We start from the raw sequence: 26987 nt of genomic DNA on the forward strand, positions 1-26987 counted from the left end.
AACCCCACTACCCATGAGTAGTTATACCCCCTCTACCCATTAGTAGCTATAACCCAGCTACCCATTAGTAGATATAACCCCGCTACCCATTAGTAGCTATAACCCCGCTACCCATAAGTAGCTATAACCTCGCTACCCATAAGTAGTTATACCCCCACTACCCATGAGTAGTTATAACCCTGCTACCCATAAGTAGCTATACCCCCTCTACCCAATCCCACTACCCATAAGTAGTTACACCCCCACTACCCATAAGTAGTTATACCCCCACTACCTATGAGTAGTTATACCCCCACTTACCATAGGCAGTTATACCCCCACTACCCATTAGTAGTTATACCCTGCACTGCCCATTAGTAGCTATACCCCCGCTACCCATTAGTTAAGCTAGACCCCCGCTACCCATAAGTAGTAATAACCCCACTACCCTTAAGTACTTATAACCCTACTACACATAAGTTGTTAATTACCCTCAATACCCATAAGTAGTTATTTCCAATTACCAGGGATCATATTTTTTTCCGTTTTGTCGGTCCTAGACCGATTGGGGTCATAAAAGACCGATTGAAAATCCCAAACAGTCGGTCCGATTTTGTTTGCTAAAATTCCCATGTCATAAAATCGATTACACAGTGTACATGCTAACACACCCTAATGACATTCTTATCTCGATTAGGTGTGATAAACCACAGTGCGTATATCGACCTCATCTAGAGTCCGTGGATAAACCATTCGCTGCAGTCTCTTAACCGGTCATGACCGGTTTATTGCACGTCAGACCAAGAATAAAAAACTTGTGAACAGCGGATTAAAGTTGCATCCGAAAAGACGCGTCTGAAAGCACGCGCTGTAACTAAACAAAATATGCCGATACATTTTCCACCAGCGTAATAATCCAGTAATATAATTATGAATGAAAGTCGCGGATCTGATCGACATAACAGCCGAAAGTTATTTTTATGGGCGGAACTTCACATAAAAAAGTACACAAGAAAAATAATATAAATTGTATGAATCTTTAGTAAAACCGTGTTAGAATCGAAATAATTCGTGAACTTTATAGTTTGTTGTTGAATAACTCACGAGCGGAAAATTAGATGCGTGGTTTCAAATGCTTCGCTCTCATGATTTAATCCCTACGCATCTAAACTATCGGCCGTTTGTTATTTGACAACAAACTATAACGTACACGAATATTTTCTTAATAATTTGGTTTATTATTGTCAGTAAGCCAACCTACGCACAGACATTTGTTTGGTTTAGTGCATGCTTGTAAGCTATTATCGAGTCGACAACGATTTAAAAAAACATCGGTATAGACTTACACGGATTCATAAAATTGACAACGATGAAAACAAAGTCTGATAAAACAGCACACGAAACAACAATGAAATAGCAAAAAAAAACAGTTGAGAAAATCGAATGTTCTGTTTAAAAAAAATGCCTAAGGGAATTTTACTTGTACATTTATTATACCACCTTCATGAATGGCAAAATCAATGGTTTATATTTTGACGTATTTGTCATGATTTCGGACATAAATTTTCGGATACTTTTTCCCCATTTATATCCAGACCGATTGATGTTGCGGGCAAATATGATCCCTGCCAATTACCCATTAGTAGCTATACCCCACTACCCATGAGAAGTTATACCCCCACTACCCATAAGTTATTAAACCCTCAATACCCATAAGTAATTATTCCGAATTACCCATAAGTAGCTATAGCCCCACTACCCATATGTAGTTATACTCCCAACTATAACAAGTTATAACCTAATTACCCATAAGTAGTTATATCACCTTTATCAATAAGTAGTTATACCCTTTCTAACTATAAGTAGTTATACGCCCTCTACCAATAAGTAGTTATAGTCCTAATACATAGCCATAAGTTCAAGGTTAAGAACATTCTTTGAGATCAAAGTTGAAAATAGGGCATTTTATATCAAGGAGCTATTTGAAAAGTATAAACCATCTTTCGAGGTAGCTCTACTTGATTCTATTTCCAGGTCAGCAAATTCAGGTGACAAAGGCCCTGTTCATGGTGTTTATTTTCTATTTTCAGGTCAGCAAATTCAGGTGACAAAAACCCTGTTCTTTGTGTTTATCTTCAATTTTCAGGTCAGCAAATTCAGGTGACAAAGACCCTGTTCATTGTGTTTATTTTCTATTTTCAGGTCAGCAAATTCAGGTGACAAAGACCCTGTTCATTGTGTTGGCATGTTTCTTTATATGCTGGATTCCCTATGCTGTATACTCATCATACGTCTCAGAAATCAAAGACAAAAATCAAATCTTGGTTTGGACAAACCCATTAGTAAGGACCCTTTATATTCCCATGATGTTGCCTTTCCAAGCCTTTTTGAAAAAGTTTATTTAATAATTAAATTCTTATAAAACGCAGTGATATTGGCTCTGCACTTTTTCCGCTTTTGATATCCCTGAAAATGCAGAAAAATTACTATTTTTTGTCATTTTTCCTGCATTTGTACACTTAAGTGTGTTAGATTGTATAGATCTCTGAAAAAAATAGACTTAAGTTATTATAAACCATAAAAAGGTACACTTCAGCGCATTTTAAGTGTGTTTTATGTATATTTTCCAGTGTATTACTACACTTTTTTTGTAAAAAGATGAAGAAAAAGTACAGAATAAAAACAATGTACACGAGTGTATTAAATATGCATTCAATGTGTTTTAAATGCATTGCCAATCCTGCAGTTGAGTTTAATGCGCATTAAATAAAGATGGGAATAATCTGCAGATATTTAGCTTTCATTGATGTTTCTGTTTTTTCATTGGAATATAATGAACGTTAATAAATTTAAGAGGGGATAACTAACTCGTTAATGTGAAGCAGGATCAACCCATTATGCAAGTTTAAAAAGTAAGTAGTTGCTGCAGGTGCTTTTTTTCATAACATGCCTGAAGTTTGCTTATTTCATGAATATTTAGAAATATCATATAATATGATGCAGCAAATTATTAGCATCATTTTTAGCTCGGCTGTTTTCAGAGAAAACCCGAGGTATTGTCATAGCCAGCTCGTCGTGTCGTGTCCCAAACCTTAACATTTTGTTAACCTTTCCACCTACAACTTTGAAACTTCATATGTAGACGCACCTTGATGAGTTCTACACATTACACCCATTTTTGGGTCACTAGGTCAAAGGTCAAGGTCACTGTGACCTCTAATATAAAACTTTAACATAGGCTCTAAAATCAAAATGCTTCCACCTACAACTTTGAAACTTCATATGTAGATGCACCTTGATGAGTTCTACATGCAACACCCATTTTTGGGTCACTAGGTCAAAGGTCAAGGTCATTGTTACCTCTAATATAAAACTTTAACATTAACCTTAACATTGGCTCTGAAATCAAAGTGCTTCCACCTACCACTTTGAAACTTCATATGTAGATGCACATTGATGAGTTCTACACGAAACACCCATTTTTGGGTCACTAGGTCAAAGGTCAAGGTCTATTTGACCTCTAATATGAAACTTTAACATAGGCTCTAAAATCAAAGTGCTTCCACATACAACTTTGAAACTTCATATGTAGATGCACCTTGATGAGTTCTACACACCACACCCATTTTTCGGTCACTAGGTCAAAGGTCAAGGTCACTGTTACCTCTAATATAAAACTTTCACATAGGCTCTAAAACAACGTGCTTCCACCTACAACTTTGAAACTTCATATGAAGATGCACCTTGTTGAGTTCTACATGCCACACTCATTTTTGGGTCACTAGGTCAAAGGTGAAGGTCACTGTGACCTAAAAAAAATAAAATCGGACAAACTTTCATTAATTCAAAACTGCACCCACAGCCGAGCGTTGGCAACAGTTATGCGGTGCTCTTGTTGAACTTTTAGCAGTCAAATGAACGCAAAAGTTTTTCCTGAATTAACTGTTTAAAAACAAATTTGACCTTTTGTTTGACATATAACAAACACTTTTTCAGGCCTACTGCTTCATGTTTATGAACTCTGGATTCAACCCAATCATCTATGGTTGGCGTAGCAACTCTTTCCGCGAGGGCTATAAACAAATCCTGTGCCAGAAGTCAACATATTTAGTTAGTGACGGTAAGTTTCTGGTCTCCAGTCTGGAACCATTTTGCGCAAGCAGGGTTGTGTTGTTTTTTTCAACATTTGGGTATGGGGCCATGTGTCCTGATTAAGGAAAAAACATTTGTAGAATTTTTCTAGAACACAATTTAAGGGGGCAACTTAGGGATTTAAAATAAATATTTGAGGGGATGGCACCTTTAAAACGGCCCCTACTATAGAGAAATTTAAAGGAGGACAAGGCCTTACCTTATAAGAGGAAAAAAAGCCCTGAAAAAGCTCAAACATTTTAATTTTTGACACTTTGTCATATTAAGGTCAAGGTTTTACTTAGATTTCAAAGGTCAAAAATGCACAATTTGTAGCTTGAAAGTTATTAAGAGGAAAATTAGATGTACAAGATCTGCTTAGCAGACTATAAACATTCTAGCTAGCACATGTTAGATGGCTGTAGTTTCATAGTTCATGTACATGTACGTCTGTCCAACAGACTGTCTCATTTTTGTTCCAAGTACTAAATTTATTCCTTGCTAAAAATGTTGAGTTCTTAAAATCTGCCTTGTTAAAGTGAAAAGCGTTAAAATTCTGTTTAATTTAATGAGCGCAACAGATGTACATTTATGCTTGATTGTGATTCTCCTCATAAAAAATGTTTCATCTGTACTTGCAGGGTTTTTTTTGGCCCGATTTTAAAGCCGAAATTCGGCTATGTTCCCAATTCCAAAAAGTATACTTTTTTCCCAAAATGTGGCAAAAAAATCCCAATTTCACAAAAAAAAAAAAAAAAAAATTTTTTTTTTTTTTTTAGAAAGAAGTCTAATGCGTATTTTATCTCAATTTCAATTCAATTACATCTAACAAAGTATTATATGATTTTGTTCTTCTAATTTGAATGATTATAAAGAGTTATATCAAATTTAGTATTTCCCTAATCAGTGGACTTTTCATGTGGAAAAAAAGGCTAATGAATGTTTTTTCCCAATTTCATGAAAATGCCGATAAAATTCCCAATTCCAAAGCCATGGGCTATCTTCCCAAAAAGTGGAAAAAAAAACCCTGACTAGATCTTTAGCAAATTCTGAGCCTGTGTCCTCTCTGTACAGAATAAATGTATACTGTCTTCATTCTGGTCAGATTGGGTCACATTTGGTACAGACCCTGGACGGGAAAGGCACATTTTGTACAGGATGTTTCAATGTTACCATTAATGTATTAACTATTGCTTTCATTCTGTATATTCAAATTGTTTGCTTCTTTAGTTGTGATATATGTGCTTTGATAACTTTTGTTATTTTCTGTTTCTTAATTATGCAGTCATATTATAGAACTATTCTATTGTTTTTGTCTATTTTCTGTTCTATTCCCCTTCTGTAATGATTATGGAAGTTTAATTGTTTTTTTCCCCCAATTTAATTTGTTTAAGGCTTCTTTTCTTATTCTATGTATCACTCATTCATAATTGCTGTTGGTGTGATGATCAGTAGTGATTAACAACAATATAATGGTCTTTTCTTTTCGGTGCAGTTTTGTTTATGGAAATGTTGATGTTTAATGTGAAACGCCCATCAGATTCCTCAACAGCAGGTAATCAAACACCACATTTGTACCTTGTTGCAGTTGCATTGTGAAAATTAGTTGTTAATTGTATTGGTGTTCTGCTGCTCGAGACATGCAATATTTTGGCATCTTTGCTCTTGTAATTTGGCCTTTCCAAAACCTTATTTCAGCTTCTTTATGAAATGCACATTGACAACAATGATATGAATATAAAAGTATATGATGTTCCATATTTAAAGCTTTTTAGTGAAGGCGAGATATACCCGGGAAGTTGATAATTGTTTTGGTTTTATTGCATCATGCCTCGTTATGTTACATTTCTGGTGCTCTGGTCTGTAACGCTCAATTGGTGATTGTCGGCTCGGGTACTATAATACTTTAAGGGGCCTTTTCACGTTTTGGTAAATAGACAAATTAAAAAAAAATGTTTTGGATTTGCAAATTTTCATTGTAGTTGTGATATTTGTGAGGAAAGAGTAATTACTAACATTTACCATGCTCTAAAATAGCCATTGTGTGCATTTTTTGACGATTTAAAAACCAGAAAATTATAACGCAAAAAGATTGGATAATTTGGAGAGTTCTGTTGTTGTCATTATATTTTATGATTCATACTACGAGGATTGCTTATATAAAGTTAAAAATAAATCGCTCATGGTATGAGCACTGATGGCCGCGTGTTCTAAGCGGTTAAATTTTACTCCAGGGCCCCTGGGGTCAGTGGTTCGAGCCCCGTTGAGGGTTCCTTTTTTTTTTTCTTTAATTTAATTCTTGTTTTTTACTGGAGCTTTTTAGATTCAATGTTTACATTAATCAATATAAAACATTTAATGACAAACTTCAATACATGCCAAAATCTGTGAAAAGGCACCTTTAAAAGTAATCCGGGTACTCTTAAGTATACTACCATGTACCCCAGGGGCCGTATTCCAGTAGCTTCTTAAGTTTTCACTTAAGTTAAGAATTTTCTTAAATAAATTTCTTAAGTAAAATTTGAAATGTCAAAAACAAAACATGAGCCGCTTAGTATTTCTCTTTAAGAAATTCCTTTAAGAGTTAAAGGAAGTTAACTTAATTTTAAATATATGAGAAAAAATACACAGAGTAAAGAAATTTATTAAGTTTATGAAGCTACCAGAATTTAACTTAAGTGAAATCTTATGTTTAAAGAAAAAATGGCGGAGATAAGAAAAAAATTTGCACAATATTTTAACTTAAGTTATTTTTTAACATTAGAAGCTACTGGAATACGGCCCCAGGTATGGAACATACGCTTAAAGGCACCCAACCAATATTAGACAGTACCCGAGATTTACTTCTGCTGCAAATCAGATCTTGTAAAACGCGCTACTAAATTACTTAACAAAATTCTCTTCAAACAAAACTAGCCACAACATGCTTTTTCGAGTATGAGTTTTGATAACACAGAGGCCGTTTTACAGAAAATTGACATAAATATGAACATTATTAATTTAGAAAATGTGCCAACAACAACCAATTTAGCGTTAGTATTCCAGGGTACATTTTAGTATGTTTTCTGTAACCGTACATTTAAATATACTTAAAGGTTCCCGGGGTATATTTAAGTAGTACCCGTGTAGACAATGGCCAATCGAGCGTAAATAACCATTTGATAGTACACTGGTTATTAAATTGAAAACAGTTGAGCATTGCATTGACCATTTCAAGGTGGTGACCCCCGTTGTGTTCATTATTTGTTCATGTTTGTGCATTTGTTATAGTTGTGTGTGTTTGATGCATTTGTTTTGTGTCTCACTGCTATTGATTCCTTGACATAAATAAAATAAATAAATAAAATACTGCATTGTATAATTGGATATCTCTCCTGCTGGTGCAGCTGATGTTCCTCTTTATCTGCATGTGTTAAAATTATGGTTGAGTTGTGAAAAAAAAACGAGGCAATGTTTCGAACCACAGTTTGTATTTTCAATACAGATACATTTTTTTAAATTATTTTTTTAAATATATAGCTTTGTTGTTATTACAATAATAATATAACAATACTGCAGATGATTTAAATTGATGGATAATTGTGTTGAATGCAGTTTTATTTAAAATTGTGGTAAAACATTTGTTAGGATTTGTTACAACACAATGCAATGTAATATGCAGAGGACTAGACAGACATTTGATCAATAAATATTTTGGCCTTGCTCTGTGAAAAGGGGGTTTAATGCATGTTTGTAAAGTGTCGTACCAGATTAGCCTGTGCAGTCCACACAACACTTTCCGCCTTAACTGTATTTTTGCTAAGAAGAAACAAAAAATATCATCACAAAAGAAAGTGTCGTCCCTTATAACAGAGTGCGACTTGATTTTTAAGTTGAATTTGTACAATTTAATTTTTTCATCACAAAACAATTATTTTTGTTTATAATTAATTAAGAGCAAAGTCACTGTCAGTTAGGAACATGAATAAAACTTAGGAAGAAGCCTTTTGATTTTGACATCAAAAGTTTAAGGCCATCAAAAGAAGCTTGTTAGATGTCACATATTAATATCGAGGCCATATCATCAAAGATCAAGGTCACAGGTGCTTGAATCATGAAATGGTTTTATACACATTATCTAGAGAATTCTTAGGTTTTGTTTATTTAGTTTGGGGGCTAGTCTTGAGGATGAATGGAAATCTGTTCTCATCAGAGCAACATACAACACAAATTAGTTATTTCCGTAGTGGATTATTTTCTGTTCGAAATGTTGTAACAGTTAAATGGTCATATTAAATCACAAAAGAATGTGTCTGTACTAACATACAGACATATTCTAACGAGTGTCCCTAAATTTCACACCAGTTTCCATCTGTGGTGTTTTTGATCCTTAAAAAATGTGTTCATTTGTTTTGTATAGATTTGTAGAAAAAGATTTGTTTTGCTAATTACCGGTAACCATTTACAATTTTGTTAGCAGAAATTCTATTTTATTTATGTGCAGGCAAATTCAATTGTAAAGGTGGTTGATTAGCACATTTTGTTTTACACATATTGCTTGCATGGCAATATTAAACTCTTGGGTTACTTTTAGAAAGCAACATGCACTGTTTGATCCTTTTATTTAAAAACGTTGTGATTATTTTACTTTTTAATTTATTACAAAATATAAGGAGAACGCAATCATATATTCTGTTGGCATTTCAATGAAACAATATGTATTTGGTTCAGAAGTCTTCTGCTACATTGTTTAACTAATACAATGCAAACATTTTTAAGCTCTTTGGTTAAACTTATCAATAATAACAAACCCAAAAATAACTTTTGAACATCAACTGTGTACTTTCAAATTTATCATTGGGCTGTTTAAGTCTATTCGTTCCAAAACACATCGCTCAATTTAGTCTGTATTACCCTCAAATGCCCTCAAGTTCCTTTATTAGTTTTTCTCCTATTACCTTTCTAAAATTGTCAGTACAATTTATACAGCACGTTTTTTCGATTGACCCCACAATTATACAGAAATGTAATCTATAAACCTAATAAACTTCAGTTATTTCTCATTAAGAAGGAGTGTGTTGCAAATAGATTATTCCCATGTGAACTATATGATGTCTTGATTAACAATTTAGGTCCTCTTTTTCGTAAGTATTTTCGATAGGCTGAATTCAGAAATGGTGATCAGGTAACTCCCAGTAGTCATATAATGTAATATTTTCTGATGTTATTTAGTATTTGATTTTATTCCAGTTTTAAAAGCTTTACGGCATTATTGCAGTGGCAAATTTTAAAAAATAGAATCTGTAAAATAATATTTTTGTGATGTTAGTAATCCTAATATGCTTAAAGTTTTAACATATTTAACATATACAGCTGAAGATTTGTTTTCTTTCATATGTTTTGAAGTTTTTAGTCAAATATAATGTTTATTTTGTGTTTAAATGTATATATACACATATATATACTTAGTTATTGATTTTTAGTTTCTTTTTTTTAGCTTTCCATAAAACAGTATGCAATGATTTCTCCATTTGTTGGTTTGTGAAGAGCTTAAAGGCCCTTAATGATGAGAAAAATCATTTGTTTTGTTTAATGACCTTACATTAACTAATTGATACTTTACATTAGTCAAGTTTATACAAGAAATTTGACTGTTTAATAGAAAATAAATTGCAATAATTATGTTAATATTATATGTTATAGTTTTGTCAATTTCATCTGAGAAAGGCCAAAGAAACAAGAAATATCTTTAAAAAAACATATAAGGCATTGATTGTGGTCTGTGTTTATGAATGATCAAAAGTTATATCTATGAGATCCAAAAAAGCGGAATGCCTTTTTTCTGTGCAGTGCTTAGCTGCATCACACGCAAATCAATTACAGGGTGTTGCGCCAGATTTCGTGGCTTATTTCGCTTTATTAGGTATTATTACTCAGATATCTATATTTACAGAATAGATAAATACAAGAAGCATGAAAATAAATGAAAGCATAAATGTCAGCCGGCAACACTCGAATATTATTTGTTTCCATTATTAATAGTATCGTGAATCATCATGCTCATGCTTGATAAAATGGTCTAAATGGATAAATGTTTCTAATTAAATTAATCAACATTGGTCCTTGTCATGCAATTGTTGAAAACACATTAAAAATCTTTGATGGACATAACATAAAAATAATCGCCGAATATCTTTATTTAGTATCTTTCTGATCAAAATAAACTTCAAGTGCACATAGTTTACGCGATAGGGTTTATATAACGATTTCTGTAACTGACCGCAAACTGACCTTGATACCTTGCGGGTTGGAATGCAATGCAAACTGACCTTGATACCTTGCGGGTTGGAATGCAATGCATTAAAGTGAGGTGACAATTCCACTGCTGAAACGACGGCTTTTTTTAAAGCTTTAAACATTTACGTGTTAAACGGTCAATTTTGAAAACAATTTTAATATTATCGTCAAAGCGTATATCAGGTTACTGAACAACAGTACTTATATGATCTTAAATTTATGAGTGCACAGAATGCAATACTGTAGTAATTACCAAATATGAGAACACAGCCTTAACGTAATGTTTTTGTGAAATCTGTTTGTAGATTGCACGTTTTCTACTGCGAAAAGTTTCAGGCCTACCGGCGGGATATTGTATATTCAAATTGATTGGTCGCTTACAAAGGTGAGGCTAAGGTGAAAAGCTGGCGTATACAGCTACGCCGAAAAAAATAGACATCTGGAGAATCTTTTAGCTTCTCTTATTGATAGCCTGCGTGCTATGTAATCACACACAAAAATGACACTCCCTGTAAAAAAATTACTTTGATTTTATAAGATAAAATTTAAATAAATTGCTACTATTTCTGAAAAGACAAGAATCTTACTCTCTGATATTTGCTATGCCAACAGAGAAATATGATATTTCTTTACAATTTATAACTGCTTTCTCTCTAAGATTAAAAACCAACGAGCATCTTTGTGGTTTTAGTACATTGATTTTGTTACATGGTATATAATACCATATTTTTGAAAATAAAAGAGTTTTCTGTTTTCAATATGTCATTTTAATGATTTCATTTCTTCTGGGTGCAGTTAACAGTTGAATTATATATATGTTGTTGATTTATATTATTTTGCTTAATATTATAATGTCTATGTGAGGGTTGGATAAAGTTGCTTTGTACATTTGTAATGTTGTGATGAAATTATTTTTGTATCACATGCTACATCTTGTTTTCTATGTAATATAACCATAACAATTTTGTTTTCTTAAACATTTGTAAATAGCTTTTTGAGCATTTTTTTGGCTACTTTTTGTTTGACTGACCACCATTGTTATATTTTTTTGCAGAAATTACTTTGCAAAATCAAGTAATGTCATGAAATGTAAATAGCTTTCCGTTTTATCATGACCTATATATTAATATTAATAATCTTTGCTTATTTGAAAGCACATGATAAAAAATATCTTAGACTTATTGTCATTTCAGACCATGATTTATAATCCCCTCACTTTTCGGAGAAAAAGTGGGGATTATGTGGTTATCTCCACCGAATGTCCGTCCTGGCCACTATCTCCTCCTACACTATTAGCACTAGAACCTTGAAACTTACACACATGGTAGCTATGAGCATGTGTGCGACGGTGACGGCGACGGAATTTTGATCTGACCCCAGGATCAAAAGTTATGGGGGTTGTGGTGGGGCCGGGTCAGAGATTTTCCTGCGACCGCGATTCGAAAAAGGGTCATAACTACTGTGTCCCTTCAGATATTGCTTTCATATTTGGTATGCATGTGTATCTGGACAAGACCTTTCCATGCGTATACAATTTTTTCCCCCTTTGACCTTGACCTTGAACTTAGGGTCCGCATTTAGATTTTGAAATCTATTATGTGGTTATCTCAGCCGTCTGTCCGTCCGTCCGACCGTCCTGGCCACTATCTAGACTCCTCCTACACTTTTAGCACAAGAACCTTGAAACTTACACACATGGTGGCTATGAGCATATGTGCGACAGTGCACTATTTGGAATTTTGATCTGACCCCTGGGTCAAAAGTTATGTGGGTTCGGGTGGGGCCGGGTCAGGGATTTTCACTCATTTTTTTAGGTTATTTTACATTAACTTCTTCATTTCTACACCGATTTACTTCAAATTGATACTGAACATCTCTTGACAATACGGTCAATTTCAACTATGCATGGCCCCATTACCAGCCCTAGGGCGCCCCTGGGTCAAACATGCAGTGTGAGGATACGCGTTGGCCTCTGCCGCGCCATTTCTAGTTCAACTTTTCCACACAATTTGTTAAGAAGCGAGCCTTCGGTAAGCTTTTGGCGATTTCTGAACTGGTTTAATAAAATAATATATTAAATGACCACTCATGTCAGATCCTATGACCACTTATGTCAGATCCTTTAACCACTTATGTCAGATCCTATGACCACTCATGTCAGATCCTATAAGTTTGTCATTTTATGTGTCTTTTGTTAAAGCTTTGTTAATTAAGGTATTTAAGTTATGTTTTTTATCCAAAAGCATTTATTTGATATATATTATATTAAGAGCCATTTTGCCACCAGTGAATTGATTGTTTTTCCTTATTTGACAGCTTATGTAACTGGATGTATTATTTGACCCAATGGTTATGCATGATCGAGTTACAATTAGTTAACTTTAATGAAATACCTGTAAGATGTACACAATTGATGTTTTTTTCTACCAAATTGTTACTTTATCATAGGAGAATGTAAAATGTAAATAATTATAAGTTATACTTCAATTTGAGGATTTAACTATAGTACATATGTAATAATATAATATGTGTTGAAAGTAGCATACATAAGTTGTTTTCAAAGCTTTAAGTAGTAAAATTGTTACAGTTAAACTGTTATGCTTGATTGTAAAGATTTAATTCGTAATAATGTAGTTTTATAATTGTTATATTAATTTAAAGCTTTAAGTCACAGGTTATTATTTAAATCCAAAAGTCTTTACTTATATTTTGGATACAATTACTCATTCATCGTATGGTTAGTGTTTAATTTGAAGCATTACCTTAAAAATTCTTAATCGTCAAACTAATTTGTTTAACCTACTTGAAGCATTATTTGTAGAGCTAAAATATTACATGTATACATTCATGCATGAATTTGAAGCATTTACATGGACAATTTATTATGTACTTCATGTTCACCCTTTATTTCAATTACTTAAAAGATTTGTTCTGCAGGTATTTTGAACAACCTTCCTCGTCATGGTCCCCGTCCATCTATCCCAGCGCTAAGCCATCATGGTATCTATACCATTCGTACAAATGAGCATACCCATGCAAAGCTGTCACCTAGGTGGAATGAAGCTTCCGTGACAAACGTGTGACGCAACGGTTAGTGCTTGCTTAGCAACCGAATGGAGATATTCTGTACCCTTAAACTGAACAATTGAATTACATTTGATTCTTTATTTCCCTGGGAAATGATAAGGGAATAAATGTTCTGATTGTTTTGGCAATTAAGAGACTGGATTCGACTGGGAAATATAATTATAATTTTAGTGTCCAATATTCACGTTTTTTAAGTCAATTGGTACTTGACATTCTAATAAAAAAATTACCTTCAAAGTGAAAAGTGACACTCAAATGGAAATTCAATAGATATTGTTTTATACCAAGTCATTTTTTTTCCATTCAGAATTATTTCACTGATAGTGAACAAAGTAATTATTTAAAGCAAACATTGAATAAAAATTGTTTTGCACGCATTAAATTTGTTATATGAAGAATTATTTCACTGATAACAAAAAACTATCTTTGCAATAAAATCCATTTTAAATTGTCTGGTCTGGTCAAGAAATAATAAAATTAAAAAACGATTTTTTAAAAACTGACAATCACGTAGTTATATAAAGTATTATAAAATTATAAAAGTGAGTGCATAGAACCATTATCAGTTTCCAGCTCAGATTGCTGTTGTTTATTTAATAATATATTGTATAGACATTTTAATATGTTGTTCATTTCAATTAAGCTAAAATGCTGACATCATGTCAGAATCAAATATTCCAACAATTATTTTGATTAAGACCATCAGCTATCTGACAACAATAACTGTGTGATAAATCAGAGCTTTCAGCAATATTAAATGTGATCCATATTATGCAAATGTTATTTGCGTGATGGATAATTCTTATACTAGTTCTAATTGCCCTGCTTTAATTAGCAACCTGCTATTTACGTAAATGTCAGGATAATTAATCAGTGTTTTAGGACATTGTTAAGTATATTTTTTTCGACAGCAAATGAGTTGCTAATATTCATTATTGTTAATCATTGAGGACCTTTTGAACTTTTATTGCAAGAAAGGTATTAACATTTCTCGACGACAAATAATGTGATAATCAAATAATCTGTCCATAGCCAATATAAGATAACACATGGATGGCTTTTTTATTGTAAAATATTAGTTTCCGTATTTAAGATGGCGATTTTTGTTGCATATATTTTTACCTGGGTGTACATTATGCATGACATGATTTCATTATATTTCTTTTACAAGAAAATGTAAAAAAAGAAAATGTACAGCTTTTTTAAGATTCCAAATTATCATTATTAACAAGGGCCCAACCATGTGTCCATTCAGAATATCTCGGTTCTGTTGCAAGACAAGTGCATGAGAGGCATGTGAATGTGCCTGTTGCATTCTCCTTATAGAGGATATGCCCTGCTTGTATAGGTAGTTTGTTAGACACAGGCCATACTGGCAAATAGTTTGATTATATGTATGTATACTTGTAATTGCGATATTTGCTTATGAACCTTTCTAGCAGCATGTGAATACAGATTGTGAAGCAGTTGTGATTGTGAATGCAGTATGCAAAAGCAGTTATCATCATGAATGCAGCCTTTTAAAGCAGATATCATCCTGAATGCAGTTTGTCACAGCAGATATCATCCTGAATGCAGTTTATCACAGCAGATAGCATCCTGAATGACGCTTAATTGTGAAACAGATATAATCCTAAAGAAGATATCATCATAAATGCAGTATGTCAAAGCGGTGTTTATCATGAACACAGGATGTATAAGAACTTTTTTTATCAGAATGATGTCTATTTGTAGAAATATTTTGTTCAGTGACTGGTTGTACTTTGCAGACATTTTGATGATTTTATAGTTACTTGTAAAATGTTCTATATAATATCTATGAAAAACATGTGCACTATACATGACCCTAAGCTGGTTAAATAATGTAATATTAAAGGGATCTTTTCACGCTTTGGTAAATTGACAAAATAGAAAAAAGTTGTTTCAGATTCGCAAATTTTCGTTTTAGTTATTTGTGAGGAAACAGTAATACTGAACATTTACCATGGTCTAATATAGCCATTATATGCATCTTTTGACGTTTTTAAAACCTAAAAATTATAAAGCGTTGCAACGCGAAACGATTGAATAATTTGGAGAGTTCTGTTTTTGTCGTTAAATTTTGTGAAACTACGAAGATTGCTTATATAAGGTATAAAATACATCAGGTATGTGTACTTGGCGGAATAGCTCAGTAGGCTGAAGCGTTTTTACATCAGGACTCTGGCAGGACTCCAGGGGTCACTGGTTCGAAACCTTGTCCGGGCAATGTTCTTTTCCTTTTTTTAATTTTATTCTTGATTTTTTACTGGAGCTTTTACGATCCAATGTTTACATTTATCGATATAAAGCATTTAATGAATAAGTTAAAAAATGCCAAAATCTGTGAAAAGGCCCCTTTAATATTACTCTATATACAAACGCTTTTTAAATTTGATTACTGTGTTTGAATAATGCAAAATGTCCCTTACACAATGTAGCAATTACCGGACGAGTTGAATGTTCCAGACACTGTAATTACAAATATACAATATTACTTGCAATGGTTTATAATACAGGTACGAACACTCTTGCATGATGTTATGATATTACATTTGCGTGATTTTTAATAACTGTTGAGTGATGCAGGAAATATATAACAGACTCCGGAAAAACTTTGCCAAACCAAAATTGTGCAAAACTTTACTAATTTTTTTCTTGAAGATATTAACATTTTTGATAAAATTTTGCAATCAAATGCTTTTTGGTGATCATTTATTGATGGGTGTTAAAATATTTCAAATTATTTAATAAACAAAGTATGTTGAAAATAGCCTTTCCCATGGGATTTTTCATTTTGTATCAAAGAAAATTGAACAAAAATCAGTGCCAATTAACTTTAACACTGCTTTAAATTGATAATTAAGTCCATGCATAAAGCGGGAAAAAAGTCCCATTGAAAAAGAATATCTTATTAGCAAACAAAAAATCCCATGGGAAAATGCAAAAATCGAATTGGAAGACCAACAATACTTTTGCATAGTGAAAAAAACACATTTTTAGCAAAACCAATCAATCATCAATCATAATTAAGACTACTCACATGCTTTATCTCAAGAGGCAAATCTTCAAGAAAAAAGGTACTTAAGTTTGCAAACTTTTGGTTTCACATAGTCTCTATGGGGCCGTTATATATATATATGCCTTTGAAAATGTATGAGACTTCGTAGTTAAAATAGCATGATCATTTATGATGAGCATGTATAAAATGCTTGGTTTAATTTAGGCATAAACAACGTAAAAAAATACCTTAGTGATTGGCAAAACTGTCATGCATTTTTATATGCCACTGTCAAATAACATCTACTTTAGGTGTCATAATGTTGAAGAGTGGTAAGTATATGAAGACAATAAATCGTGTTCTTGCTGTGAGCTTTTAATAAATATTCTTGATGCAACACCGATTGATTAAAATGCATTTGATGTTGCTACTTAGTACTTACAGATCAATATGCCCATTTTAATGGCAATTATATGTTTAGTTTTATTCATCTACTTTTGTGATAGAAAACATACCCTAATTGTGATTTGTCGCGCTTTATGATAAATATTTAATATTATTACAAATATGGTTTGCACATTTGAATGTGATTCCACAGATGCAGTTTTTGTTCAGCAGTTGGTGTTAAGAGAAATATTTGTAATTCGGTTTACGGTTCAGTAACCGTTATGTGTAATCAAACTGTATCCATTGGTTACAGTTATATGTATGCAAACAGTAAAATAATTGAAGAACAAAAAAGTAGTAACAGTCCATTATGGTAAATACTTTGGTTTCAGTTATATGTATGCGGCAAAACATTTGATTAATATAAGAGTAGATACTGTTAATTACATCAGTAATATGTAGGCAAACAGTTCATTACTTAATGACAACAAAGTAGCAACTGCCAATTGTGCTTTATCCTTTGGTTACAGTTATACATTTGCAAGCAGTTCACTACTTGATGACAAAAGTGTAGCAAGTTTAAATTGTCGTATACCCTTTGGTAACTGTTATATATATATCCAGACAGTCTATAATGTGATGACAGAATACACAAGAGTCCACATTTTAGAACCAATCCTTAGATCTGTATGATACCAAAGACCTAAATAACTATAGGTCTTAGGTCTTAGAACTATAGGTCTTTGATGATACTCTCTAGTTTGAATTATGATCTTAATTTGGTAAGAAAGACAAACATAGATTATCATTTAGGGTGAAATATTAATGGCATTGGTATCAATGAACGATATACCGGTATGTGTTGCAGGACTTGTATTCACTAGAGACCATTAACGAGGATTCTTCCTCGTCCATGCGAAAAATCATGCGCCTAAATGGTGATGAGGAAGTAAATTTCATGGCTTATGCATGTAAAGTATATGGCTGCGATGTCATTTTCACCATCTTCTTATATAATGTCACCATCACGAATTATACGCACATGGATCTGAACATTTTCATATGGATTTGAATAGTGTTGTTAAAACACTGTTCGCAAATGGCAATAACTAACATTTACATCTGAACAAATGAAATGCTAATGGGATACATTTTTTTGTTTAATAGTGTAGATAAGAAATATAAAAAAATATGTTTGTATGCATTCAGCTCAACACACAATTTTGTTCACTTAAATGATAACACTTTCTAAAAAAATGGCTAGTGATTAATGTGTTTTGTAGTGTTGTAAAGAAATTAATGTTTTCATAACCAGCTTCGCATTACTAGTGTAGTGTGTATGTCATCGTGTTATTACGATAATTTATGTGTTGCCGTTTTGAATATTCTATTGTAGCATTTTGTTCACAGCTTTCTAATTGAAGTCATATAACAAAAATACAGGCCTTATTTTTGTAAATTTTAAATCCACCCTCAACTTGTAAGAATGTCTGTTAAAATAAAATAAAAAACAAATGTTAAAGTATTACTTATAATTCCGTTTAATTTTGTTGTTTACATGATCGAATATATTAGAATAATATAACCTTAAAATTTGTACAAATTTGTATCAATAAGAAACTTGCTTGTTAACGACATACATACCTTCCATATTTTGACAGTTTGGTGATAACAGCATGGTCTTTTTGAACGATATATGGTATTATGAGGTTTCCCAAATTGTATCTCTGAAATTTGAAAATGTTTTCATAAATAACCAGATATATTTGCTTTTAAGGCACAGCAATTGTCGAGTTGCATGAGCTTGTGTTCTTATACGGATCAATCAACCGCGTTTGCCATTTTTATGCTTTACCCAAAATATACCAGTCACATATGCAAGTAAATTTATGTGTGCCACGCTCTTGGAAACGAGCTTCATGCCCGCGCGTAAAGGTGTCCTCACCGAATAGCCTGTGCAGTTCTCACAGGTTAATTAGGGATAACACTTTCTACTTTGATGGAATTTTTCGTTCATCGGAAATCCAGTATTGTCGGAACGTGTCGTCTGTGATTAATCTGTGCAGTCATGGGCACACAAATACGCACATGCATTAAGCACAGTTAAATCAGAACAATTATTATTTGTAAAATCGTGTTTTTTCAGACACAATTCGTGACAGCAATTCGCCCAGTATCATACGCCGCCTTTCAACCCTCCTCCACGCATCCTTCAGATCGACAGTAGGCTCCCGAAAAGGATCCGAACACTCAAGCGTTACGTCCGTGTACAGACCACATACGCCATCTCCGGCTAGTCCAACGCATACGTTGTTACGACGAGCGACGTCAAAAACGGCGAGAGGGAGCTCTATTATCCGCAAAGACGGGTCTTTGATTATAACGAAAAATGGCAAAATTATTTCAGTGAGAAGGGATGTGGATTCGATCAAACGCGATAGAAGCTTCAGCGGCTTTGATGACTTGAAAATCGCGAATACCAAACCCGCCTCCCGGAGTTTGAGTGAAATAAACTGCATAAATAAAGATGTTTCCGAGCTCAAACTATTGCTGGAAAATCGGAACGAGCCCGTGCATCATTTTCGTTCAGAGTTCCTGTCACCTCATATGAACGCTTCGACCAAAAACGGCCACACTTCTTTGTCCAAAATTGATAGCGTGGACGAAACAAACTTTGACAGCAGCCATGCGCATGCGCTTCAAACTGGCGGTAATGTCATGGATTCAGGGGGCCGCACTCTGTCAGTGAAATCAAGGGAATGTACTCCGTCAGTGAAATCAAGGGAATGCACTCTGTCAGTTAACTTATCTCCGGACACAAACAGGTTGTCCGCATCTTCGGACAACGTGTTTATAACTGATGAGGAAGAAACGGCGCTGGTAGATAGAAAAGATAAAGACTTTGATAGAGAAGATAAAGACTTCCTCTGTGTTAATTCATTTCGAGACAGGCAGTATTTATCGCGTAGTGACAACATGTTGGATCAAAAGAGTTCTCCTCAAAAAAAGAAAACCGGTATCACAAAAAGTAGTGACGTCATCGTCGCGGTTCCACTGCTAAGGGGACCTTCGATTGAGAGACTGGACACAGCCGCGAACATCCCGCGATGTTCTAGCGACGATGGACTATTCGGAAAGAAACTACCAGCGCGTTCTCCGTTGTATGTACGGAGATGGCTTTCCAATAAGAATATTTTTAACACAAAAGTCAAATCGAAAACGTAATATAGGCATGCGTGGGACTGACTACCGAACGTTACCTGTCATATTTTATGGTTTGATCTGAGTTGTTTTTATGCCCCCGATAGGGTGGCATATAGCATTTGAACTGTCTGTCCGTCCGTCCGTCCGTCCGAAAACTTTAACAATGGCCATAACTTTTGCAATATTGTAGATAGCAACTTGATATTTGGCATGCATGTGTATCTCATGGAGCTGCACATTTTGAGTTTTGAAAAGTCAAGGTCAATGTCATCCTTCAAGGTCAAAAGTCTAAAAAAAAACAAATCCAAAGTAAGTAATAAGCTTTAAAAGGGAGATAATTTCTAAACCTGCCAAATGATATATTGAAATTTTATTTCAAAGCGGCGCAAATGTGGGCATTGTGTTCAGGCCGGACCTCAAAGACCTCGTGAAGAGGCCGGTAGGACCTGTAAATAAACTCTGATTTAAAAAAAAGGGCATTGTGTTTCTGACAAACACATCTCTTGTTCTTTCATGGAAGGCTGATACAAATGTCTGTTATTTTGTTTGGCATGACCATTTTTTTAAACCGTGCAATTTAAGTTGACAGTATTGTTAAGCTTGTTGTAGTGTTTTGTTTGTCTAGACGCGTATTTCATAAAACATCTTATTACTAAGAATCATTTATGTTCAACCCTGAAAGTTATTGTTTTATTTAGCACAGAAATGTATGCTCAGTATTTATTCAGTATCACACTCATTGTTATTTAGTGTTTGTTTAAATGTACATGTATAGGTATTCACAATTTTGTTAGCAGCTTTACAAATTGTTATGTTGACTGGAGAGCAACTGACAGCGTTTCCCGCACAATCTCCCTATTTACGTTCTCCGCTGTGTAGGATTTAATTTTACGTTTTTTGTCTTTCATTTTCTCATGTTAATTTGTATATCTACGTTGTGGTTTACGTATATTTAGAGAAGCGAATAAAACAACATTTTTTTAAACAAGAATCTTGTCCCGTGAAACCAGCGCAAAGAATTAAATAGCAATTTTTATCCCCACGTTTTTCGAAGAAAAAGTGGGGATATTGTGGTGATGTGTGTCTGTCCGTTCGTCCTTCCGTACGTCGGTCCGTCCTTCCATCCGTCCGTCCTGGCCACCTGCTCCTCCTACACTATCAGCACTAGAACCTTGAAACTTACATACATGGTAGCTATGAGCATATGTGCGACGGTGACAGTGACGGAATTTTGATCTGACCCCTGGGTCAAAAGTTTTGGGGGTTTAGGCGGGGCCAGGTCAGAGATTTTCACTCATTTTTATGTTATTTTACATTAACTTCTTCATTTCTGCACCGATTTACTTCAAATTGATACTGAGCCTCTCTTATGGCAATACGGTCAATCTCAACTATGCATGGCCACATTTACCAACCCTGGGGCGCCCAGCCCACATAGGCCACGCCCACCAAAAATTGCCTTTTACTATAATTTCTTCATTTCTACACCGATTCACTTCAAATTGATACTGAACCTCTCTTATGACAATACGGTCAATCTCAGCTATGCATGGCCCCATTGCCAACCCTAGGGCACCCCGCCCACATAGGCCACGCCCACATAGGCCACGCCCAACCAAAATTGCCTTATACTATAATTTCTTCATTTCTACACCGATTCACTTCAAATTGATACTGAACCTCTCTTATGACAAAACAGTTAATCTCAACTATGCATGGCCCCATTACCAACCCTGGGGCGCCACGCCCACCCAAAATTGCCTTTTACTATCATTTCTTCATTTCTACACCTGATTCACTTCAAATTGACACTTAACCTATTTTATGACAATACAGTCAATCTCATCTATGCATGGCGCCATTACCAACCCTGGGGCACCCCGCCCATACTAGGCCATACCCACCCAAAATTGTCTTTTACTATAATTTCTTCATTTCTACACCGATTCACTTCTAATTGATACTGAACTTCTCTTATGACAATACGGTCGATCTCAACTATGCATGGCCCCATTACCAACCCTGGGGCCCCCCTGGGTCAAACATGCGGCATGGGGATACGCGTCGGCCTCTGCCGCGCCATTTGTATTAAATGGATGGAACCTTGTCAGCATATTACTGAAACACGAAAGTTACAAAACAAAAAACACCAGTATTAAACAGTTTATTGAAATACTCCGTACTAATCCTTTTGAACTAAATGCACTTTCAGATATGAATAGTTTTATTATTCAAAAAGTAATTTTACATCAAGGGGAATTTGTCCTAAATAAGCATAACGAGAAAAAAAATCAGGGATGTTTTTACATTATAAATGTAACGACTTGTAACTCTTTCAGTGCTGGAACCAAATTTTGAATGCCTTTGCAAACAGTTTGGATCCAGATGAGACGCCACAGAACGTGGCGTCTCATAAGGATCCAAACTGTTTGCTATTCTGGTGGTATTCTTCGAAAACAGAAATCGAAGAGAATGTTAATTTTAGAAATCAGCATACAACATTTTAGCAGACGATAAATTTCCCAGCATGCGAAGGGTTAAGACTTAATCCAGATGTGAAAACGATATATTCGCATTGACGTTCCGAAAGGGGAGCGGTGTGTGGAAGAGGTCACGTATATCAACGTGAATTTTGAAAGCCTCATTAAAAATATAATACAATGTTTAAGGGTCGAAACGTGTTTTCCGATCTAGATGAAAAGCATTTCTGCGTCCAACGGTAAATAAACTCTCAAAATGAGGACACATGTCAACATATTCCGAGGACCATCTTTTCCCAAACTTAAATAGCCCACTGCGCGACCAAACGGCTTGCCGTTAGGACACTGAATGTGTACACGAACACAGACCTATTTGCTTTTAAAGCAAACAAAAGTCCGGGTACTGAAGTTTTCAGCTTCTTACTAAATGAAACATGTTTTTTATCTTAACGTAGTCTTATGATGTGGAAAGGAACCGGAATAAGCATCGCCTCCGCACTTTAACCTTCCACAAAAATCTGAATTCTCGAATCTTGAGTTTATGGTGTATTAGCATACTAAGGATTGTACGTGCATGTATTCTGAATTATCTGGAAGTCAGATATGCTGAACTAGATCGTAATTGGGTTAACATTTATTTGAATTTTCGAAAGCTTAGGTTCGTTTTAACCCATGTATGCCTAGCGTCTAGAAAAAGGCATTGGCAACAGCGTAGACCCAGATGAGACGCCGCATGATGCGGTGACTCATCAGACTCTGCGCTGTTTGCTTAAATAAATTTCTGTAAGAAATTCTCTAAATATAGAAATAAGTATACTGGACATCCCTAATTTTTGGAAATAAACAGATCCAATTTAGAAGGATGGGAAAGTCCCTAGGCATACAGGGAGATGGAAAACTACAACGGCGAGGCATGGTCAGGGGTGATAACCCCAAAAAAGGGTTAGGGTAAGGGTTAGGGGTCGGGTTAGGGTTAGGGTTGGGTTTAGGCTAACCCAAACCCTAACCCGACCCCTAACACTAACCCAAACCCTAACCCTCTAACCCCCCCCCCTTGCGCAATACCATACCATGCCTCGCCCGTTGTAGTTTTTCCGTCTCCCAGGCATACATGGGTTAAGAGCGCGAATTATGCGGCTTTGTCGTTGTCGTTGCATTAGTACCGTACAGTAGGGTCAGTTATCATGACCCTCCGACCAGACAGCATTAGCAGTGGACCAAAGCGATCCTTTTGCAGGTAAACTGTTGGTGTATTACGGGGCCCTGTCGTCGTTTGAAGGTTCAGTCTGTTTTTAGTTGTGAGCCACGATGCTATGCGGTTGGTTGACTTAATTCCACAACACATCTTAACTATGTACTGATACGTATATTCACTTTCTGCCTCGATTGCTAAAATGTTATTAAGTTGTTTTAATATTATTTACGTAAGCTCTAATTAAAGGCGTTATATCATAAACATTAGGAAACAAACAATATAAATACTAGGTTATAAAGCACCATACGCCAGGGCCTGTATTCATAAAGTGTCATCTGGAAATTTTGACTTCAGTTGTTCTTAATTGTGGGATATTTTAAGTGATCTGTCGATTCCGTTGATTTTTGTGAATAAAAATGTTAACGTGTTTCAGTGAGATTAGATGGAACTTACATCTGTCTGTCTGTCAGTCAGTCCGTCCCTCCGTCCGACTGTCTCTCTGTTTAAATATATTTGTACATACATGTATATTCAAGGGTACAAAATATTTACATTTTGACAATGATTCTCTTCGTTCTAGCATGTTATTTACGCTAAAATGTACTTCTAACTCGGAGTCAATCATGTTGGAACGCGAACAAAAATAACCTTTCTGTTAAAAAATGTATTAGGGTTATCTAAGGCCAATATGAATTTGCGCCGTTTAATGAAAAATACACCCACAATACAAATATACCATATCTGCGGTTACTTTTTATGGAGGAATTATATTTCTTCTACGCCATTCATCATCTACATTGTTTCGCAGCAGAAGGCCCAGCAAGTAAAGCTTTTAATAACAAGAACATTTCGAAAGTATACAATGAATACAAATTAAGTACATACTTTTGACTGTTTAATTAATTAATGCTTCCTAAAATTGCATACGGAAATAGATTGAACATGCATGGCTGAAACATTCATACATTTTGTGAGCCTTAATAAAGTCGATTATCCAATAAAAGAATACAGAAAACACGAAAGTTTTATCTGTTGTACATGAGTCAAAAACATGAATGTAAACCCATGGTGAATTTTATGTAAGGGGATTTTCAAAATACAATTGATTGTTAGATATTTTATACGATACTTCCAAGTATCTGAAGAAAAGGTGCTCGATGAATCTTAATCCATATATTCAAAATTACTTAAATATGCCGTTTTATGATAATAACCTTACGCCGAACGTTACATATAAAATGTGTTGCAGGGAAAGGGTGGCAAGCGGTAGGATCAAACTTCACATGTACCTATACTAGTTGCCTCCCTTCCTAAAATTTTCAGGTCATTCGAATATTTTTATCCTCAATGAAATTTAAGACGTTATAAATATTCTGTTTGATTAAGACATCAAATAAAATACATTGATTTAGAATGCGTTTCGAGTTGTCTCGATACTGGTATTAAGTTATAATCAAACTCTACATCTGAATTTTGTGAAAATAATAATTAATAATTAAAATAAACAACTGACCGACCTTTTGATTACAAACGGCATACGAACATTAAGTTTATGATTAAAATAAAGAAAATATGAAACCTATATCAAGATAATGTTCTTTTTACTGACAAAAATATCGTACAGAAAAGCTAAAACGTAAACGGATGCAAGAAATTATCTTTTTTTTCATTGCCGTCAACGTCATTTCCGGTATATGTTTACAACTCAACTAAACTCAGTTCATTAAGAAAATAAAGGCCGTTGGCCCATAATACACAGTTTTTGATACAAAAGATAACACATGTTTGTAGTTGGGGACACATCATCTTACATATAAAATTTAAAAACGTATTGCACTGTGTTCATCTTAAATTTAAAATATATCAACTTAGCGAATTCTGTTCATAAGACGATACACATACATACATAATTTCAATAGTGTGTCGTTATCTGTTTAGCTCATCAGATTATAAAAGTACATTACAAATACCCAGGCTTTTTCCGCTCCATTTTGGGAATATGCCACACTGGAATTTTGGGAATTTCGCGTCGTGAAAACCCCCATTTTGGGGAAAAAATATTCGCAAAATTGGCTAAATTGGGAAAAATTATCGCATGTAAATAGTGTTTCTTGTATTTCAAAGAAGCCGTTAACTGGTAAATAACGTCTATTTTGATAACTTATAATTAAAATTTTACAAAGTATTATGGACATGTGAGATAAGTGCAGGTTTTTTAATCTGAATTTGGGGAAAAGGCCTGGCCTTTTTTGAGGTGAAAAAAATCGTGCGAAGCGCCGGATTTTGAGGAAAATAAGGAAAGTCTTAAATAATCATTAATATATTTTACAGTTTTTAAAAGAAATTCAAGGCAACAGATAATTTAATTATGAAACACTCTCTATTTTCTACACCAGATCAGGTTAACTTATATATTTTAAGGTAAAACAAAAAAAACAAAAAAGTTTTTTTGTTTTTTTGAATTGGGAATTTTTTTTCAATTGGGAAAAAAACAACCAGATTTGCATTGGGAATGGGGCCGAATTTCGGACCCGTGGCATAGGGCGGAAAAAGCCTGATACCAGTTATATAGAAATGCACTACGCACAACGTCATATTGAATACATTATAAGCAATGCATGGTATTCACAATCAATAATAGCTACATTATTCTCGTTGAAACAAAATATACAAATTCTCAAAGTATGTGCAACATGCAACTGCCTACCAACTTCACTATTTATTTGTGATTGGAGCACCTAAACTTGGCAATGGCTTTCTTATATTTTAGCGAGATTTCCAATTGTAAATACCTTTCGGTGTTAAGTAGAGACTAACAGTTCTTATATTGGTTACCTTTAGATGCATTCATAATGTCATAGTGCCAATTTTGCATACAAATACATCTACACTGCCAACATCCTGAGAGATCCAAACAAACCCAAAACCATATAAAATATTAAGGATTTTACACTCGTTGCCCAGCAATAACGCCTGTCGTTATATATTGATATTATAGAAGTGTTTAGGAAATCTGTTCTTAGACATCATTAAGAGTTTACACCAATAATTAATGCAATTAACACAATATGTTACGGATACGAGTAGGCGGCCACATTTTTCAAGGGTGATAAGGTATATACATTACTTAATGACTGTTAAAATAACTTAATGTTCTTTTTAATTGTGTTCGAACTGAATGACAAAAGCCTTTCTAAAAAAAAATTAATTAATGTGTAAAAGTGACCAT

General features: G+C 34.3%; 1 protein-coding gene across 4 annotated transcripts in view; it reads left to right on the forward strand.

Moving 5' to 3' along the window:
- Positions 1 to 20806, forward strand: part of LOC127855340 (substance-K receptor-like) — a 126705-nt gene extending 105899 nt beyond the window's left edge. For all 4 annotated transcript variants that reach the window (XM_052390827.1, XM_052390828.1, XM_052390830.1 and 1 more), the window contains 3 exons: positions 2182 to 2321; positions 3976 to 4099; positions 19026 to 20806. In XM_052390827.1, the coding sequence (XP_052246787.1) occupies positions 2182 to 2321; positions 3976 to 4099; positions 19026 to 20104 (1343 nt within the window). In that variant the 3' untranslated portion in view covers positions 20105 to 20806. The remainder of the gene's footprint in view (positions 1 to 2181; positions 2322 to 3975; positions 4100 to 19025) is intronic.
- Positions 20807 to 26987: the final 6181 nt, after the last annotated feature.

Source organism: Dreissena polymorpha, chromosome 13, assembly GCF_020536995.1.
Source record: "Dreissena polymorpha isolate Duluth1 chromosome 13, UMN_Dpol_1.0, whole genome shotgun sequence".
NCBI classification, from domain to species: Eukaryota; Metazoa; Mollusca; class Bivalvia; order Myida; family Dreissenidae; genus Dreissena; species Dreissena polymorpha.